Raw genomic sequence first — 18,668 nt, forward strand, 5'->3', positions numbered from 1 at the left:
TTTAGAAAAACTAAATTCAACTTTTCAAAATTTAAGAAAAATCTGAAAAGAAAGCAATTTTAATGATCTATTTAAATTCTATAGCTTGACATATATGTTCCTAAAAAACAATAAAAATTACATTAAGAAAAGACAAAACACAAAAGAGGTCATAATGGTTACTGTTGTCAGCCAACTAGTAAACTGGTCATGTATTTCTACCTTCATGGACATTCAGAAAAGAGCCAACACCATGCCCAGTGCCATGTAGATATTCCAAACCAACGTCCCACAATGCAGTTCTTGCCAGTGAGTCCAGATTGTGACCTGGAAGTACCACATACAGGTAATTAGACAATGGAAACAATTCCAAATCTTCTTCAAAACATCTGATACAGACACCAAAAAAATCTACATTTCCCTCAAAAGATGCTTGTAAAATCCCATCTAATATTAACAGGATTAATTCCAAATGTTATTGTGTGGGCACATCAGGTACATAAAAGCTAGATAAAATATAATTTCTTTTTAGTGGATTATGAATAATTATGTGTTTAGTTTTATGTTAAGGTTGTGATTTGAAGGGTGCATTCAAGAATTAGGTAATGGGAAATCATGTTATTCAACACACCAAATAGTTCTTTTCAAAATATATTTTAAAGGAAACCAATTCCATCCCCTCTCCACAGGCTTATTTGGTAACCGTTAAATGCTCACCCAGTGAACTCCAGCCATTTTCTAGCCACAGCTATTTGGAAAGAAGCATTCTGAGTACTGCTGAAGCAATAGATGTTCCCTACCGGTCCCAACAAATATTCATATCTCCTAAGTTCAATGCCATAACTCTGCCAAAAATGGGGATTTCGCTATAAAATTCAAACTTGAAATGCAACAGTATTTGATAAAGCAATACACAAAATGTCAGCTCAATATCTTAAGGAATTTTGAACAAAATGTGTGGAAAACAAATTTTTGTATATTCTAAGTACAAGGGCCATAACTCTGTCAAAAATAAGTAAATCGCCATGAATGTCAAATGCAATCTGTAACAGTACTTGATAAAGTTAAATACCAAATTTCAGATTAATATCTTAAGGCATTCTATAAACAATGTCCGAAAAACTATATCGAGGACAGACGGACGGACAGACATGAAACCAGTTGGTTCTGTAGGGGACTAATAACCATATAAGTTTATGAAAATTAGAAATTAAATCCTAAAAATTATACACTATAAAAGCCAAAATTTTAAGATAATACATGTTTACTTACCTTTGATACCATTTGGAAAAACTGTTGTTGACAGTTTGATGTGGCCTTTCAAAACACGGGTAAAGCATTCCTGAAATATATATTAATAGGATCAGTAAGGCTTTACTATCCTTACCATAAATTGATGATGAAAATAATGCCAAGTTAATTAATATATCAACTAATTTTTTCTCTCTATCTTTTTTTAAGTAGCCTGTTGAAGCAGCATAATTTGTTTAAACCCACACCAAGTCTACTGAGGAGAAAGGTAGTTTGTTATGTTTAACGATACCACTAGAGCACATTGCTTTATTATTCATCATCTACTGGGTGTCAACCATTTGGTAATTCTGACACATAATCTTCAGAAGAAACCCACAAAATATTTTCCATTAGCAGCAAGGGTTCTTTTATATATTCACTTTTCCATAGACAGGACAGCACATACCAAAAAAAGAAAGAAAGAAATGTTTTATTTAATGACGTACTCAACACATTTTATTTACAGTTATATGACGTCAGACATATGGTTAAGAACCACACAGATTTTGAGAGGAAACCCGCTGTCGCCACTTCATGGGCTACTCTTTCCCACAGGCAGGATAGCACAAACCATGGCCTTTGCTGAACCAGTTATGGATCACTGGTTGGTGCAAGTGGTTTACACCTACCCACTGAGCCTTGCGGAGCACTCACTCAGGGTTTGGAGTCGGTATCTGGATTAAAAATCCCATGCCTCGACTGGGATCCGAACCCAGTACCGCCCAACCTGTTGACCGATGGCCTAACCACGACGCCACTGAGGCCAGTCCAGCACATACCAGTGCAGTATTTGATATACCAGTTATTGACACTGTTGTGATGGGGAAGGGGTAACCTAATTGGTCTGTTGAAGAAAGGAAATGTTTTATTTGACAATGCACTCAACACATTTTATTTATGGTTATATGGCGTCGGACATATGGTTAAGGACCAAATAGATAGTGAGAGAGGAAACCCGCTGTCACCACTTCATGGGCTACTCTTTTCGATTAGCAGCAAGGGATCTTTTATGTGCACCATCCTATAGACAGGAGAGCACATACCATGGCCTTTGATGTACCATTCATGGTGCACTGGCTGGTGTAATTGGTCTGTCGAGGATGTTTGATCCTATGACCTATGCACCACAAGACCGATAGGGGACTAAAAATATTAATCTGTTAAAAACTATAAATCGTATTATACCTGTTCATATTTTGATGGAGTTCCCAAATGTATTGTCCTTGTTATGTCCGTAGTACCATCCCTGAAAAAAAAATCAAATGTATTTAACTTTGACCAAACATTCCTGAAAATATTGATTTGTATGAACAGAAATATCAACACAAGCTGAGTCTTTTAACAATACAAAAACACCACTACAAACATTATTACACCAAGCATATTCTACATATATTTCGATTTTACGTCACTTGGGTTTCCATTTCAGATCATGTTGCACTGCTTTATGGTTTTTTGAACCAATAAATAATGTGGGGATTCCCCTTGGCACTTACCAATAAGCACTATTGGTTTGACTGACAGAATTTGGAAATTATAGCATTTTATAGATAAAGATGTGTTTTATGAATGAAAAACTTTGTTTTATTTAACGACACCACTAGAGCATATTGGTTTATTAATCATCGACTATTGGATGTCAAACATTTGGTAATTTTACCATATAGTCTTAGAGAGGAAACCTGCTGAATTTGTTCATTAGATGCACCATCTCACTGACAGGATAGCATATATCATGACCTTTAATATACAAGTCATGGTGCACTGGCTGTAACGATTCATGAATGATGTCATAGTGCAAAATATCTGTGCTTCATATACTACATGATATTCAGTTGTTTTTATATATTTTGTGTATTTATATTTTTTTTACTAAACTGATTAATTTAATAAAACAATAATGGCACAGTGATACGACCAATATGCTTTATGAAACACAAAAAATAAACACTGACCCCAGTCCTCATCAATATATAGATATTTTTTACTCCATAAAACATTATAATCGTATCATCACAGCAATAGTTTTGTTACTGTAAGAGCAAAAAATACATGTACCAACAAGTGAATTTGATAACACTCCACCCCACCCTAAGAATATGTCTGCAAATGTTTTGGACATACATGTATTGAGAAAAACTTCATTTTCCTCAAAAGAGAATTTCTTTCATTTTTTTTCCTATTTCTAAATATTGTTGGTTATTAGTATTCTGAAAAACGGGCATGGTAATGAGGGAAAAGAAAGGAATTCGTCTTCCTCTTGTTTAACCTGTGGTGTGTTCAGGAGGGTGAGTACTCATGAGTAATTTGACTGGTTTCAATCTGATCCTAACCCATCACATTTATTTAACATCAAGCCCAAAAACCTGTCTAGTGAAGTCAACAATGAGTTCTCAGCCTCCAGAATATTCATCTAATGGACTAACACTAAACACACTGAGGCACTGGGAGAATAAAAAAAGAGCCATTTTCTTTGTCCTTTTTCTGTGAAATTCTACGGTTCTGTAAAGCCATATCTGTTCTTATTCCAAGAGTAATAACTATATCTTACTTGTACTGGGCACCAGAGTCACAGAGGTAGATCTGATCTGTAGTTATGGGTTTGTCACTCTCGGGTGTTGGTCTGAGAAAAAAACCACCAAAAAAACAACAACATACAAATAAAGTCCATAATACACCAAAGCTGGGTCTGGGTCTGGTGAGACTGGCAGTGTCACAATATGGTGCATGCTATCTCCTACCAGATCTGTAGTTCACAGCAGACAGACAATGGAAATACATCAAGTGTAAAATGTGCTGAAGTGGTAAACAAGCATTCCTTTGTAATTTTTTGTATTTTTACCACAATTGATTCGCTTCTGAATTAGTGACAAGTGATCTTTTATCTGCACTTCTCCCCAAAACAGGACATATGATAATTTAATTACAAAAGGAGTTGAAAGGTAATGAGAAAAGGTTGGATGGAAACAGAATATGCCATTGGGATACAAAGAAAGAGACATTTTAGTTTACTTATAATTTTGTTAAGGAATCTGTCAAGAATGTTTTTTAGGGAAATGTTTTTTGCTCAAATGTTTTATTTAACGACGCACTCAACACATTTTATTTACGGTTATATGGTGTCGGACATATGGTTAAGGACTACAGAGATATTGAGGGAGGAAACCCGCTGTCACCACTTCATGGGCTACTCTTTTCGATTAGCAGCAAGGGATCTTTCATATGCACCATCAGAATAGACAGGATAGCACATTCCACGGCTTTTGTTACACCAATTGTGGAGCACTGGCTGAAACGAGAAATAGCCCAATGGGTCCACCGACGGGGACCGATCCTAGACCGACCACGTATCAAGCGAATGCTTTGCCCCTTGCCAGTAGAAATTCATCATACATGTCATTTTAAGTAATTAACACAAAAATAGTTTATTTTCGAAAAGTATGTAAACAATACAAAACAAAATCTTTAATTTCAGCTTGCAAAAGATATAAGGGTGACAAATATTCTGAACAACATAAAACACCAAATACTCATATTTAAAATGTTAAACAAATATATATATATATATATATTATTGTTATATCAAATACTGGTACAGTAGTTATCCTATTCATGGCTATACACTAACAGTTATGACCAAAAGAACTAACATATAATACTTTACATAAACATACAGGCTCACTTTTTTGTAGTGAGCAAGCTGATTTTTGTCAGAATTAAATGAAAATGCCATAATCTAGATAACATTTATTCATATTAGCATTACTGCCAAACAGCTATATAGGGTTACAAACGAATCATATCACATTTTTACATGAATTACAACTAGAATGATGAGAATACATGCATGGTGAAAAGGTTTCAGGCCAGCTCATTTTATCTTAATATCTCTATCATTTTTGCCCAAATTTGTGGATTTGCTGTAGCACCCTAACCCTACAGATCACACAGTCTCATATACACATGATACTTTACCTTTGACAGAAGAGAGAAAAATCTATTAAAGTGTATACTAGACATCCCCCACACAAATATGCCACTTGACTTGTCCACATTATAGCACTGGCTGAATGACTAAATGACATTTTCGAGTAACTCACTCACTTGTAATGTATTATTGCAGCATCAGCCCCAATACTGGAGATGGTGTCAAAGCTGAGGCTCATGAACTCATCTTGCTGACTGAAACACAGAACTAGCATTAAAGCAATGGTTTTCGAAATATTTCATAAAATGTATTTTTATGCTGGTAACCACTTAAATAAATATAAATCAGAATGGGGAAGGAAAGGAGGAATAGGGAGAAAGAAAGGTATATTAGTGTGTGTGTGTGAGAGAGAGAGAGAGAGAGAGAGAGAGAGAGAGAGAGAGAGAGAGAGAGAGAGAGAGAGAGAGAGAGAGAGAGAGAGAGAGAGAGAGAGAGAGATGAAGAGAGACATAGAGAGAGAGAGAGAGAGAGAGAGAGAGAGAGAGAGAGAGAGAGAGAGAGAGAGAGAGAGAGAGAGAGAGAGAGAGAGAGAGAGAGAGAGAGAGAGAGAGAGAGAGAGAGAGAGAGAGAGAGAGAGAGAGAGAGACAGATACAGAGAGAGAGAGAGAGACAGATATACAGAGAGACAGAAGAGAGAGAGAGAGAGAGAGAGAGAGAGAGAGAGAGACAGATACAGAGAGAGAGAGAGACAGATATACAGAGAGACAGAAACAGAGAGAGACAGAGACAGAGAGACAGACAGACAGAGACAGAGGCAGGCAGAGAGACAGACAGAGAGAGACATAGACAGAGAGAGAGAGAGAGAGAGAGAGAGAGAGAGAGAGAGAGAGAGAGAGAGAGAGAGAGAGAGAGGAGAAAGAGACAAAGACAGAGACAGACAGAGAGAGAGAGAGAGACAGACAGAGACAGAGACAGAGAGCTAAAGGGAGACAAACAGATAAGATCTATAAAGATAGAGAGACAGAGAGGATGGGAGAAAGAGATGATAATACTAATATATCAAACATTACATCAATAACAATATTTATAACATTATTTCACTTTCCATATTAATAAATTATTTAATTCTCAAGACAAAACACACCTCCTAAGTTTAGCCACTTTATCTGCTGCAGAAATTTCAGTCACTGTCCCCTTGGGCACCTGAAAGAACAACACATTTTAATATCTTTGGCAGGGCACCTAAAAAACCCACACATTCTACATAGCAGGGTCTAAACAACCAATCAAAGTTTGTTTTGTTTAATGACACCACTAGAGTACATTGATTCATTAATCACCAGAGGTGGATGTCAAACATTTTAAACAATCAACAATTCCATATAATACTTACCAAGCACAAAGCTTGATATTTGCATCCTAAAAGGTTACAAAATAGGTTTTTGTTTTAATAATTTGTAAATTAGAAAGGCCGGTATTTTAAGGTGGATATACTCCAATCTAAGATACTGTAACTGCAAGGATGCATAATTACAGTATTCTGAACAATGCTTACCTCGTTCTCTAACCAGTGCATGAACTCACACATCGCTACCGCATCTTTGACCTGTTAAATTAAAACAAAATCTCAATTTAGAACAATACTTTTGGATGCAACAGTATTTGTGGATACTATGTGCTATATGCATGTGATTGTGGATGTATGTGTGTATACATGTATTTGTGTTAGTGTATGACAGTATGGGAGAGAGAGAGAAGGGGAAAGAGAGGTAGATATATAGATATATAGATATATATATATATATAAAGAGAGAGATAATAACTAGTTAATGACGTCGGATATCAGCTTTATCCTGCAAAGGTAAGAATGGGAAATTCCACGAGGCACTGCCAAGCAGAATTTCTCATTCAGCCTGCAGACCATAAAAATTAACGGGATAACTTATTATTTATGTTATTTCAGCTACACTGAACAATGACCTAGAAGTCCAATGAGCGATTTTGTAATGTACCTATGCGTGAGACGTCACATGCGTGACATCAAAAGTCATTTCCTGCTACTATACAGATATGACTTTGATTTATCCATCATCGTATTCTGTCAGTAGAAATGGTGGTTGCAGGATAAATAAATATACTGAACAAAATAAGAAACTTCCGCTAACTTTGCTTGAACATAACTTGATGAAAACAAACCGGGGGAATAATTGTTATATATGCGTTTAAAGAGTGTTCCATGATGCATCGTTTGGTGCAAAAATCATGGCCATAGGTTAACAGAAACTGGGAGAAATTTTGACCAAGTGTGGTAGGGGTTAAAAAAACAACAACACCCACTTAATAACGGGTATGACCACCTCTTGAATTGACCACTGCAGTGCATCGCAGGCGCATAGAATTGACTAAAGTGTTGATTTCTGCCTGGGGAATATTGTTCCATTCCTGAATGAGCGCTTGACGAAGTTCGTTGACGTTAGCGGGTGGGTTGGGACGACGCCTCAATCGTCTGTCCAGACTATCCCAGACATGCTCGATGGGGTTGAGATCAGGACTTTTAGCGGGCCAGTCATCAAAGAAATCAATGTTATTTGTCCTAAGAAAATTTACAGTGTCTCTAGCTGTATAAGAGGTGGCATTATCATGCTGAAAAATCGAGATGTTGGCGTTGTTATGGAACAGAGGAATGACGTGATGAGTGAGAATGTCATCGTGGTAACGTTGAGCATTTAAATTGCCATCAATGACAACTAGTGGCCATGACACAACCCCCACTCCCGAAACGATCTCGTTCAAGAACACAACAGTCAGCATAGCATTCATTTCTCCTACGGTAGACACGCACCCTGCCATCACCACGTTGTAAAGAAAATCTGGATTCATCCGGAAAAAGAACGGTATTCCAGCGTCACCGTATCCAACGAGTGTATACACATGCCCAATTAAGACAATGACGTTGCACTAAAACGCATCCGACTTAAGGACGTTGTGCATGTAAACCGTTCTCCCGCAGACGATTACGAACAGTTTGCCCACTGATTCGGTTATTATGAAGCCCAGGTGTGTTAGCAGCAGTAGCAATGGTAGTTTGGAATCGATTGCGCAAATGCGTGTTCATGATATAGAGGTCCTGACCACATGTTGTAACACACGGGCGTCCACGACGTGGCAAGTCGTTGGTGCTTCCTGTCGTTCGAAATCTAAAGCAAAGATTTCATATCGCTCGACTAGAACTCCCAACATGCCTTGCAACGTCTTGTGTCGACATGCCAGCATTAAGCATGCCAATCGCCTGTTCGCGTAAATTACTGGGTATTCTTTTTTTTTTTTTTTACAAATTTTGAAGCGTTTTCGTTCACTTGACAACAATGTCAGTAAGACAAGTAAAACAAATTGACCGAATACTACACGGGACATGTCGAACCATGCATGCACGTGCAAATTGAATTTCACATTGTCGACGATTAACAGTGCAAAAATAATCGATAAAATTCATGAATCCTGATAATACAGCTCAAGGCTAATACTACTTATATAATTTCCTTACACAATGAATTCTTTAACACAACAAATACTATATGTACAAATCGGAAGTTTCTTTTTTTGTTCAGTATATATAGAGATAGAGACAGAGACTGAGCGAGATGGAGCACAGAGACAAACAAAAAGAGACAAAGAGACAAAGAGACATACAGACATAGAGGGAAGAGATGGGAGGGAAGGGATGGGAGAGAAGAAAAGGCACACGAATATATATTAAGACACAATTTGTTTTAATGACACCACTAGAGCACATTGATTAAATAATCATCAGCTAATGTATGTCAAACATTTGGTAATTCTGACTCATAGTAATCAGAAGAAACCTGCTACATTTTTCCTAATGAAACAAGGGATGTCTTATATGCACTTTCCCACAGATAGGAAAGCAGATATGGTGCAATGGTTGGAACGGGAAAAACCCCAATCAGTGGAATGGATCAACAGAGGTGGTTCATTCCTGTGACATAACCACCTTAGGCAAGAGCTCAACCAACTGAGCTAAATCCCACCTCAGAGTGAGAGAGACAGGAAGGAAGGAAATGGTTTATTTAACAACACATTCAACACATTTTATTTATGGTTATATGGGGTCGGACATATGGTTAAGGACCACACATACTGAGAGAGAAAACCCACTGTCACCACTTCATGGGCTACTCTTTTTGATTAGCAGTAAGGGATCTTTTATGTGCACTATCTCATAGACAGGATAGCACATACCACGGCCTTTGATGTACATGTACCAGTCGTGGTGCACTGGCTGGAGAGAGAAATAGCCACATGGGCCCACTAACGGGGATCGATCCCAAACAGACCACGCATTAAACAAGCACTTTACCACTAGGTAACATCCTGCCCCTTTGAGAGGAAGGAAATGGTTTATTTAACGACACACTCAACACATTTTGTTTACGGTTATATGGCATCGAAACCCTTTGAGAGACATAAAGTGAGTATGAGACAGAGACAGATAAGTGAGTATGATACAGAGACAGATAAGTGAGTATGAGACGGAGATAAAGTGAGCATGAGACAGACAGACATAAAGTGAGCATGAGACAGAGACAGACATAAAGTGAGTATGAGACAGTGACAGACATACAGTGAGTATGAGACAGAAATATACATAAAGTGAGTATGAGACAGAGACAGACATAAAGTGAGCATGAGACAGAGACAGACATAAAGTGAGCATGAGACAGACATAAAGTGAGTATGAGACAGAGACAGACAAAGTGAGTATGAGACAGTGAGACATACAGTGAATATGAGACAGAGACAGACATAAAGTGAGTATGAGACAGTGACAGACATACAGTGAGCATGAGAGACATAAAGAGAGCATGAGACAGAGACAGACATAAAGTAAGTATGAGACAGAGACAGACATAAAGTGAGTATGACTATGTGATGACCAGCATGCAGGTGTGTGCCTACAACTACATTATGAGTATACAGTAACGTGAACTGGGTAAAGCATCCACCAAAGACAACTATAATACACACGTGAGCTTTCTTAGCTCCCTTGATCTCCGTCTCATTCTTCACACACTTGAGCACAGCAACTGCTGATGTCTGAGTCAACCGGACAGGCTATGAAAAAAGGCATAGTCACCTTTATATATCACACACTGTGATTAAAATATGATCAACTCCCAAACACATAATAATATTAATTTCATTTCAATTTAACATGTATATCACACACTGTGATTAAAATATGATAAATTGCCAAACACATAATATTATTCAGTTCATTTCAATTTAACATGTATATCACATACTGTGATTAAAATATGATAAATTGCCAAACACATAATAATATTAATTTCATTTCAATTTAACATGTATATCACACACTGTGATTAAAATATGATAAATTCCCAAACACATAATAATATTAATTTCATTTCAATTTAACATGTATATCACACACTGTGATTAAAATATGATAAATTGCCAAACACATAATATTATTCAGTTCATTTCAATTTAACATGTTTTTCATTTGTTTGCTTGAAACAGTCATTTTTCACCACTAAAGATGTGTCCATAATAAACACTAAACACAAGATGACATGGATAAACTGCAAATTAAATGAAAACATGTCTGGACTGTCAAAGCAAAGGAGAAAGAAGATAGTAGCTAGCACATGAACAGGATGCCACATGAACAGGATGCCACATGAACAGGATGCCCATGAACAGGATGCCCATGAACAGGATGCCCATGACACAATTTGGAAGATAATAGCCAGCTGATTGGCTGCTGGGATGTTCAGGCCAGTTCAGAGGACATGGTAAAAACTGCCCTAGGTTAGAGGTAAGATTTTTCAGTTTATCTCGAGAAAGGCAAAAGCTAATGCGGTTCTGTCTATGGAAATGTCTTACTGCAAATCAGAGTAATCTATGTGCCAGCGGCGGGTTTCTTCTCTCACTCTCTGTAGTATAAACAACATGTGGTAGCTACCTTTTATTAACCGTATAATAAGAAATTATTTGTAGATTGAACATGACAATAGGTCCTATAATTCTAATCCTTCTCTTCATAACTGATTGCATAATTGAAAGTTGGTAGGCTGGTGCAAACCAATTATAACGGATGATCGATGATGAAATTCCAACCGATTCCTAACACTAGTATTTGTACTAATATATGTTGTGTGTAGTTAATCACACATACCTTGTTTTCTTCATGAGCAAGTTTTACAGTAGCAGGTTATGCAAGTACACCTTCAGTTGAAAAGGTAACAATGTACACCCCACTACAATAACTGGATTTGGTAGACATACAGGTTATGCACATGTACTCACTTTTGGTATCAAATTAGTAATTCCGTAACTAGATTTTTCACTGATCTGAAAAATAAAATACAAATCATTACTTAAAATATAACTTCAGCCATTTTAAACCTTTGTTAAAAATTTGGTTTTGTAAATAAAATTTAAAAAATCAATATAATATTCCCATAAATTTTCATTTAAACCATTTAATATGTATTTATTTAACTAATTAATATTCATGGCACTATTTTAGATTTAAATAACTATGAAATGCCATATTTAATGCTCATATACATGCATCATTTTAATATTCTTGACACTATTCAATATTTAAGCAATTATTAACATGCATGAAACTATTTAATATTCATGGAAGTATATAATACAAGCAACCATTACGACATCCAAAAGACCAACCCAATTTAGAAATCACCTTACAGACACTTTGCATGTATCACAAAGAAGTGCATTGTGACGTTTAGATGTTGAAATTCATGATACTTTCATAACCCACTGTACCGTTTGTTGGTTTTCTATAATACAATTTCAAGCCTTGTAAAGTTTCTTTTGGATGTCAGTATAGTATGTAACTGCAGGGCCTGTGCTTATAAAACGTTTATTAGAGTCCCGACTCAATTTCTAATGATGTCACACATACAATTTGTATGGCGTTGCCATGACGTTACTGTCTCAGACTCTATTAGTATTGAGTCTAGATTTTAAAAGTTGTATAAGCACCAGGCCTGGTTGTGAATAAAAAGATAAGAATAATAATTTGAGGAACTAACCCAAATCTTTCTGTCAGTTACTTCCGCGTGACATGTGATGAAACTGTTGACGTCTTCGTATGGGTGGATCTCCACAGTGATTTCACTGTCTGTGGATAACGTTGCACCAACACACAGATGGCTGTTCACACTGTTATCCAGCTTACTCTCATCAATGAACAAGCTGAAAACAAAATATTTAATGATAAACAATCTGTTTTAAGTTTATTTAATAATTTTAATTTATGAAAAAAAACCACCAAGATATATATATATATATATATGTGCTTACTGATACCTCATTGAAATCTTAATCAAAATCCATGGGAGTCAAACACAGTAACTGTCAGACTTCTTCGACAACTTGTACAAGAACTAATGACAGAAAGAAAGAGTGAAACCCGGATTACCATAAGACAAGTTACATGTATATTCTTGAATAGAGGGACAAGGACTGAGATGGTGACAGATAGCAAAACGAGTCTAAAGACCTCAGAGAACATAAAGGAAATGGGACAGTCAGCTTACCCTTCATAGTTAGTTTGTTTGGTTTAATGACACCACTAGAGCACACTGATTTATTAATCATCGGCTATTGGATGTAAAAAATGTGGGATTTTCCACACAAAGTCTTAGAGAGGAAATCCACATTTTTCCATTGGTAGCAAAAGATCTTTTATATGCACTTTACCCACAGACAAGACAGCACATACCAAGGCCTTTGATATACCAGGTGTGGGGCACTGGCTACCGACTGATCCAGGTCAAGTGTACACATGCACTGACTATTTTAACATATCAAATACACTTTTTCATTAGTAGCAACGTATCGTTTATATGCACCATCCCACAGACAGGATATTACATACCATGACCTTTGATATACCAGTCATGGTGCACTGGATAGAATGAGAAATAGCCCAATGGGCCCATCAACAGGAATCAATCATTGACCAACCAGGCAGCACTTTACCAATGGGCTAAATGTCGCCCTGCTTATCCTTACAAAAACTACCAAAAACAACTCCAGACAAAACAACAACACAGAAACTGAAAACAAAGAGAGGAGATCAACTGATGCCAGCGTATATTTTTTGTATAAGATATTGCCTCTCACTGCCGTTGACACACTGGTCAGGTATTCGTCTGAATGGGAAAACCACCAGTGAAGGAAGGAAGGAAATCCTTTATTTAACAATGCACTCAACACATGTTATTTACGGTTATATGGCATCCGACGTATGGTTAAGGACCACACAGATATTGAGGAAACCCACTGTGGCCACTTTATGGGCTACTCTTTTCGATTAGCAGCAAGCGATCTTTTATATGCACCATCCCACAGATAGGGTAGTACATACCAGTCGTGGTACACTGGCTGGAACGAGAAATAGCCCAATTGGCCCACCGGCGGGGATCGATCCCAGACCAACCGCGCATCAAACGAGTGCTTTACCACTAAGCTATGTCCCACCCCCACCATCAATGACATCAAATACTTACTAAACTCCATCAAACGTAACCATAGCGTACGCATAGAAGACTGGGTTGTACTCAATGTCAGACCCTCGGAGGTTGAATAACCCTGAAAATATTCAACACAAGACTCAACTTTATTGCGACACATGTACAGATTATGAGGAAAGCCACGGCTATGAGGCAAGAATATCCAAAGTGGACCTCGTACATGCATTTTCACACAAATATAATAGTAGTTATACAAAATCAGATAAATGTAATATTATGTAATACTACAAATTTGACAGGTGCGCTTTCAGTGGATTTCAGTATTTATAACAATAATTTTTACTAGACCAAATATTCACTAACTGGGACCAAGTATATTATAACAAGAGTTGATAATTTCTACTAGACTAAATATTCACTAATTGGGACAGAGTAGATTATAACAAGAGTTGATAATTTCTACTAGAACAAATATTCACTAACTGGGACCGAGTAGATTATAACAATACAGTTGCTAATTTCTACTAGACCAAATATTCACTAACTGGAATCGAGTAGATTATAACAATACAGTTGATAATTTCTACTAGACGAAATTTTCACTAACTGGGACCGACGGCTAGTGGATTTGTCAAACCCTGGTTTTGTTGTAAAAGTATGTTTTGTTTAACAACACCACTAGAGCACACTGATTGTTTAAAGATCGACTATTGGATGTCGAACATTTGGTAATTTTGACGTATAGTCTTAGAGAAAACCTGCTAAATTTTTCCATTAGTAGCAAGGGATCTTTTATATGCACCATCCCAATGACAGGAGAGCACATACCACAGCCTTTGATATAGCAGTTCTGGTGCACTGGCTGGAACGAGAAATAGCCCAATAGGCCCACCAACGAGCAGAGCTCACCCTGTACAAGTCCAAATTAGCCAATTGCTAATTTTTATACAAAGTGGCTACAACATTTAGTCTTTGGCTAATAAAATATTCCTTAAATCAACCACATTTTAATAATTTTCAAGAAGATACTATATTATATCTGAAAATTGGCTAAACCAGAATTCTTTCCAGTGTGAGCCCTGGATGAGGATTGATACTAGACCCACCAGGCATCAAGTGAACACATTACCACTGGGCTACATCCCACTCCCTTGCTGTGAAAGGTCAGTTATTTATTTTCACTCCTTTTTTTAAAATCCTTTTTCTTATTCTAATAAATTTTTAATTTGCAATTATTTAATAAAAATGGAAAATAAAAACATTGTGATTTACTAACAGGCCACCTCGTCGAGGGCTGTAATAACGATGGCCCCCACGTCCTTTGTGTGCATCTTGTCTCGCACTTTCTTCACTTTGTCCTGCCAGCTCAGTCCTAAAATAATTAACATCATGTAATTTATTATATTTAAATTATGCACTTAGTGTCTTTTTGAAAATATATATATATATACCTGTATATGGTTAACAGCAGGAAGTAAAAAGAAAAAAAAGTTAAAAGAAGAGTTCAATTAAGTACTAGCGTAGCCAGAATTTTATATTGGGGGCCAACCCATATTGATGGAGGGGCCAACCCACACTATGTATGTGTGTTTGCAAATATGTGATTTTATCAAATTTAATAGGTTTTTTGTAAAAAAGGTTTCATTGGGGAGGGCCATGGACCCCCCCCACCCCCCCACCCCCCCAGGAATTTAAAGTTTGTTAAAGTTTGCTTTGTTTAACGATACCACTAGAAAGAAAGAATTGTTTTATTTAAAGACGCACGCACTCAACACATTTTATTTACAGTTATATAGCCTCAGACATATGGTTAAGGACCACACAGATAATGAGAAAGGAAACCCGCTGTCGCCACTTCATGGGCTACTCTTTTTCGATTAACAGCAAGGGATCTTTTATATGCACCATCCCACAGATAGGGTAATACATACCACAGCCTTTGTTATACCAGTTGAGGAGCACTGGCTGGAACGAGAAATAATGGGCCCACCAACGGGGATAGATCCCAGACCGACCGCGCATTGAGCAAGCACTTTACCACTGGGCTACGTCCCATCCCCACTACCACTAGAGCACATTGATTTATTAATCATCGGCTCTTAGAGAGGAAACCTGCTACATTAGTAGCAAGGAATCTTTCATATACATCATTCCACAGACAGGACAGCATATACCACAGCCTTTGATATACCAGTCGTGCTGCACTGGCTGGAACCCCAATGAATTTAAGCAATATGTTATTAGTAGGCCTAATGAGTAAATTAATGGTTAAATGCCGAGAAAACATTTTGCACTTTCTTGAAACTAGAGGTAGAGTCAGTGGAATAATAAAAACAAAAGACTTACCTGTATATTTTTGTGATAGAACAATAAGTGGATTATTTGGAGGTTCCGGCCGATCCTTCCACATCAGGTCTACCAAGTTTTCTGTCACTGGTATCAGGACATGTCCATTTGATTTCAACTCTTTGGCTAATGGTTTCCATCTCTCTGCATACATGTGAAAAAATATTTTAAATAAAATGAAATACAGAGTATGACAAATATTTTGAAAAGTCACTAGCCACAGGGCTAGTGGGTTTGTGAAAACCACTAGCCCACCAAGATCAAGCACTAGCCCAAATTCCTGATCAATTATAACTGGATTTTTATATAATTTTTGTAACATTACACATTTACGAGTATAACAGTAAAATAAAACAAACACTTAAATCATGTTATAACTTTCAGTTTTTTGGCGTGTTGTACGTTTGTTTTTTTGTCAAGTGTGATCCATCGTCATTGTTACGTTTTCGCTTTTGCCTCCCCCCTGGGACAAAATAATTGAGCAAACTCATGGTTGCTATCTAAATCCACTATCAAAATAATTAAATTTAAATGAGGGTACGACAGTGTGACACACAGTAATAGATGTTTCAGTGTATTCGGTAGGGCCCTACATTTAGGGCTCTACTATTTATGTCGCCAGGAATGGTGATGTCAATTGCTCAAATACAGGGCATTATCCTGTGTTAGACCGATATCAAAAGAATTTAACGGCGACATCTAATCCGTTGTTAATTGATGAACCAAAAAGGTATCATCTTGTATCGGCAGCTGTGACGCATTATCCAGACCGCTACACGTTAATAGGCCAAGCAGAGTCATTGCATGTGCGGTTACCATTAAAGTAAATTGTTGTCAGTGAAGTGTTATATTAGAAGAAAAAAAAGGTAAATAAAACAAACACTGAAATTCAAAGCATGACTGGGGTTTACTTGATTGAGATTAACCTGTCGTCGCAATTGGTGATTTCCAAGTTCTTAGCCTAAAACATATGTGCGAGATTAACTACCACGTGATGTGTCCAACTAATCTAAACACGCATGTCATTAGACTTATTTCCTGTGCCAGAAACTTGAAAGGGAAAAGTAAACAATGCATGCTGTAACTGGCGATGTAGAGATAGCATGTTACTGCAGTTTGCAGACCTAGTTCAAGTGGATTATTATTATATACTGACTGCGTTGTTGACATTATTCGATGACAAACGTCACAATCAAATTTATTAACGAAATTTCAACCGAGAGAAAAAGAAAAAAACACAAAAAACACCCACGATCGAGCGATAAGGAGGGGTGGTGGAAACCACTAGCATTGCGGGCTAGTGGTTTTGCGTTTCTCACTAGCCCAAACTTAAAAACCACTAGCCACGGGCGTCGGGCTAGCGGATTTGTCGAACTCTGTGAAATAATGAAATAAAATAAACTAAATTAAATTCTGTTATAATCCTACAAAGTGTGAGAATTAACTTTGTCCATTATATATGAATATACATGTTTATCCAACAAATTTTAATGTAAGATTTTAAAAAAAATAATAGAGCTGAACCATATCAATCCACATTGTGCATTTCCGAAGTTCTGAAGAGTTGTCTCCCTTGAACTACAAATCGTGAAAACCCAAACAGCAAATAAAAATATGAATACATCAATCAATACAAATACCTTTTTACCCTATCAAAATGTTGGGTTTTTTTTAACAAAAATTAACATAATGGTTAATTAACAAAAGCGTTTTAGTTTAAATTTCCTAAAATCATTTAATTCTGTTATAAAGCACTCACCGACAGAAAGTAGAAATGGATCAACGCCCACTTTACTGGCAACAGGCAGAATCTACAAAATACAAGTGGACTAGTTTTAAAATAATAAACACTTCACACTAAGAGAATATTACATGAGCAGTCGTTAGACTGTGCGAAAGCATTTTTAGACATGAATGTAGTATTCTATTTCTTACATATCTTCAGAAACGTTTTTAAATATATTTAAATGCCTTTTCCAACTAAAACCTATATACAGCCCTAGTGCTTATAGTTAATTTGTACATCACAGACAAGTCAATTTCAGGTTAACTTGTGCATCACAGACAAGTCAATTTCAGGTTAACTTGTGCATCACAGGCAAGTCAATTTCAGGTTAACTTGTCCATCACAGGCAAGTCAATTTCAGGTTAACTTGTGCATCACAGACAAGTCAATTTCAGGTTAACTTGTACATCACAGAGTGATTGATTCAACTGTGCTTTTTTTTTTTCATTGGTGGTATGGCATTGGTGACCTGGTCATCACCTAGGAACAGCCAGTCATATGGCTTTAAAATGTTATTGCACATATATGTGTTAACACTATATGTCTTATCAAAAATAACTAATGATGTTCTCACCAACAGGTGTGTAAGAAATGTAATTAAACATGGTATTGTGTATTTCATGCATCCTCATAACATAAAATCTGTCTTCAATAATTAATTAAAATAAAACAATTGCTTTAGAATAAAACAAAAAAATATATAAATACAAATACCTGAAGACTTACCGTAATGAAAATAGGTACACAAAATAATATAAACAGATTGGATATATATGAT

General features: G+C 36.7%; 1 protein-coding gene across 3 annotated transcripts in view; it reads right to left on the reverse strand.

Annotated features, from left to right (window-relative positions):
* The window catches only part of LOC121383211 (xaa-Pro aminopeptidase 1-like), a 37,021-nt gene that overhangs the window by 5,661 nt on the left and 12,692 nt on the right, over nt 1-18,668 (reverse strand). For all 3 annotated transcript variants that reach the window (XM_041513092.1, XM_041513094.1, XM_041513093.1), the window contains 14 exons: nt 17,864-17,915; nt 16,105-16,248; nt 15,035-15,130; nt 13,795-13,876; nt 12,313-12,475; nt 11,555-11,599; nt 10,247-10,333; nt 6,756-6,806; nt 6,345-6,403; nt 5,377-5,454; nt 3,824-3,895; nt 2,458-2,518; nt 1,252-1,321; nt 202-306 (listed from right to left, as the gene is read on the reverse strand). In XM_041513092.1, the coding sequence (XP_041369026.1) occupies nt 202-306; nt 1,252-1,321; nt 2,458-2,518; nt 3,824-3,895; nt 5,377-5,454; nt 6,345-6,403; nt 6,756-6,806; nt 10,247-10,333; nt 11,555-11,599; nt 12,313-12,475; nt 13,795-13,876; nt 15,035-15,130; nt 16,105-16,248; nt 17,864-17,915 (1,165 nt within the window). The remainder of the gene's footprint in view (nt 1-201; nt 307-1,251; nt 1,322-2,457; nt 2,519-3,823; nt 3,896-5,376; nt 5,455-6,344; nt 6,404-6,755; nt 6,807-10,246; nt 10,334-11,554; nt 11,600-12,312; nt 12,476-13,794; nt 13,877-15,034; nt 15,131-16,104; nt 16,249-17,863; nt 17,916-18,668) is intronic.

This window comes from Gigantopelta aegis, chromosome 10 (assembly GCF_016097555.1).
Source record: "Gigantopelta aegis isolate Gae_Host chromosome 10, Gae_host_genome, whole genome shotgun sequence".
Lineage (NCBI taxonomy): Eukaryota > Metazoa > Mollusca > Gastropoda > Neomphalida > Peltospiridae > Gigantopelta > Gigantopelta aegis.